General features: G+C 63.4%; 1 protein-coding gene across 1 annotated transcript; it reads left to right on the forward strand.

The window, feature by feature from the left end:
• Nucleotides 1-599: 599 nt before the first annotated feature.
• On the forward strand, nt 600-2,587 carry LOC108524148 (cadherin EGF LAG seven-pass G-type receptor 1-like; the record flags this gene model as incomplete). The annotated part of the gene is made up of 3 exons (XM_017865090.1): nt 600-1,246; nt 1,830-1,955; nt 2,465-2,587. Coding segments are annotated over exons 1-3 (495 nt in total), but the record flags the coding sequence as incomplete, so codon positions are not given.
• Between the last annotated feature and the right edge of the window lie 102 nt (nt 2,588-2,689).

Here is a 2,689-nt window from a genome sequence, read left to right on the forward strand (position 1 = left end):
TAGCTGAGGGGAGGGGCTGGGGAAAGTTAGCTGAGGAGAAGGGGCCGGCAGCCAACCCTGGGCCTTAGTCCCTTCCGCCTGGCATGGAAGCATTGGGCTGCCTGGAATCACCAGGGTGGAGATGGGTAGGGTGGGAGAGATGGAACTTTCTGATGGTTGATGAGGGTGTTGCGCGTGTTGCTGGGGCCACTGGAGTGGAGGAGACCCCCCAGCCCCACCATCGGAGGGTGCAGCGGAACAGGGGCCCAGCACGGAGGGAACCTCCAGTGTTCTAGGGAGGAGAGGGAACCTACGAGGCCCCCAGAGGAGCAGGTGGCACTGTGGGAGGACTCAGCACAGCGTTCAGGAGCCATGACAGGGTCAGGAGGGGATGACAGGGGCATCTGTCAGACAACCAGGTGGCCCCTGGTGACCTGGCAGCTGCTGGTGACCTGACAGAGATGGGACTGAGCCAGGGATGGGCGAAGGGAGAATGCTTGCACAGGGGCTGGGTTGCCAGGAGGAGTGTGAGGCTCCCGGCCCAGGAGGGTGGAGAGGGAGGGGTGATGAGTGGCCTGGAAGGCCGGATGTGGGGGTTACACGGGGGGTCTGGGCCCTTGTCAGCTCCTTATCTTTAGTGCCATCCCTGACCTGTGGACCTGCAGGCTCTGTCGCCCTGATTCACTCCACCCCCTCTGAACCCTGGGAGGGGATGCGCCTTTGTCTTCCCCTTTTACAGATGGGGAGACTGAGGCAGAGCTCAGGAAGCTGCTTGCAGGGTCACCGCTCGTCAAGGGCAGGCCCTGGGCTCTTCCTCTCGCCTCTCCACAGGTGTGTCACAGGAGCTAGCACAGCCATGGGCGTGGCTCAGGCCCCCTGGCCTAGTGTAGTCGTCTCGGCTCCTGTTTTCTCATTTATTTACTTCCTAATTTATTCCACCACCATCCCCACTAACACGAGCTCTGTCTGGTTCCCGGATGAGTCCGTTCCTGGCTAGGAGGGGAGGAAGGGAGCAAGGTGGATGATGGCTGGATGGACAAGTGGACGGACAGATAGACGGGTGGACGTGCAGAGAGGGAGGGAGGGAGGAAGGGAGCAGGTGGTAACGGTGGGCACAGGCCTGATCCTGCCCTCCCGCAGCTTCCTGCTGAGGACCGCCTTCCTCCTGCTGCTGCTCATCAGCGCCACCTGGCTGCTGGGGCTGCTGGCTGTGAACCGCGATGCATTGAGCTTCCACTACCTCTTCGCCATCTTCAGTGGCTTACAGGTAGGTGGCGGCTGAGTTGCCTGCGGCACCCCCGCCTGGCCGCCATGGCACCGTTGCTGTGATGCAAGGCAGTGGAGGCCTGCGGTCTCAAACGAGCCCTGCCTGGGCCTCGCGTGGGATCCTCCTGTGGCTGCAAGGACTCAGTCCCTTTTGCAGCCAGCACAGGGCTTGGTGCCTTCTCCCCACTGTGTTTGGGGACGATGACCCCAGTGCCAGGCCAGCACAAGTCCACTTGTGTCTCCAGGGATCAGAAGTGGCCATTTCGGGTCATACTGAGGGCTGACCAGCGAGTGGACTTACGACACAGCGGGGACACCAGAGGGCCCCGAGGGCTGTGGAAGGAGTGCCCAGAAGACTCTGGTCTGAGCTGGGGCCCTCAATGCCTCCAGCACGCCGGGGGCCCAGCCCAGGCATCTCAGTTTCTGAGCTCCTCAACCTGCCCCCGAGAAAGCAGCAGTCCCTAAGGAGGGGAGGCCTGGCCGTGTCCTGGGCCCCGCAGCCTGGCGGTGTGCACTCAAGGCTGTGTGTGCATCTGTGCTGGGGCACCTAAAGGCAGGTGCTGACCCCGCCTTTCTCCCTCCAGGGCCCCTTCGTCCTCCTCTTCCACTGCGTGCTTAACCAGGAGGTCCGGAAGCACCTGAAGGGTGTGCTCGGCGGGAGGAAGCTACACCTGGAGGACTCCACCACCACCAGGGCCACCCTGCTGACGGTACGAGGCACCAGGGACACCGCGGGACTGGGAGCTGGGCAGCATCTTGAGTGGTGGGGGAGGAGTATTGCGCGTGAGCCCCAGCCCTGCGGCCTGTGTGCCCCTCATGGTGGGGATGGCAGAGCCGCCCATGGAGCACGGTATGGCTGCTGGCATCAGAACCAGAAAGTGATAGAATCGGCCAGATGGGGCCTCGGTTGCGTCCTAGCCCTGCTTTCCCAGGCCTTAGAAAGAGGGGGCCAGGACCCCCGAGGACCCTGACCAGAAGCAGTGGCTGTGGGGAGGGCAGCAACCCCTGACCACAGCATGGGCCAGGATGTGCTCCCTTCCACTGCCAGGAGGCTCTTGTCTGCAGTGAGGGTTGACTGCAGTGAGCTCCTCCTGTGTGCTGGAGAGGGGCCCAGCCAGGATGTGGGTGTGGGGGGTTTGCCGTGGGGACAGAGTCATCCCCCGTGGTGGTCACGTGGTGGCCTCCACCTGGCAGTGACCAGCCCTTCCCCTCCCCCCAGCGCTCCCTCAACTGCAACACCACCTTCGGCGATGGGCCCGACATGCTGCGCACGGACCTGGGCGAGTCCACCGCCTCGCTGGACAGCACCGTCAGGTCAGGCTGCAGCTCCAGGTTCGGGGAGGTAGCTCTCGAGCTCCCTCAGGCTTTGCCGCCACCTCCATCTATGTCCTGCCATTCAACCAACATCACCTTTTCCCCCACCACCTTCCCCCCACCACCTTCC

The sequence above is a fragment of the Rhinopithecus bieti genome, unplaced genomic scaffold, assembly GCF_001698545.2.
Source record: "Rhinopithecus bieti isolate Rb0 unplaced genomic scaffold, ASM169854v2 scaffold_81987, whole genome shotgun sequence".
Classification (NCBI taxonomy): domain Eukaryota; kingdom Metazoa; phylum Chordata; class Mammalia; order Primates; family Cercopithecidae; genus Rhinopithecus; species Rhinopithecus bieti.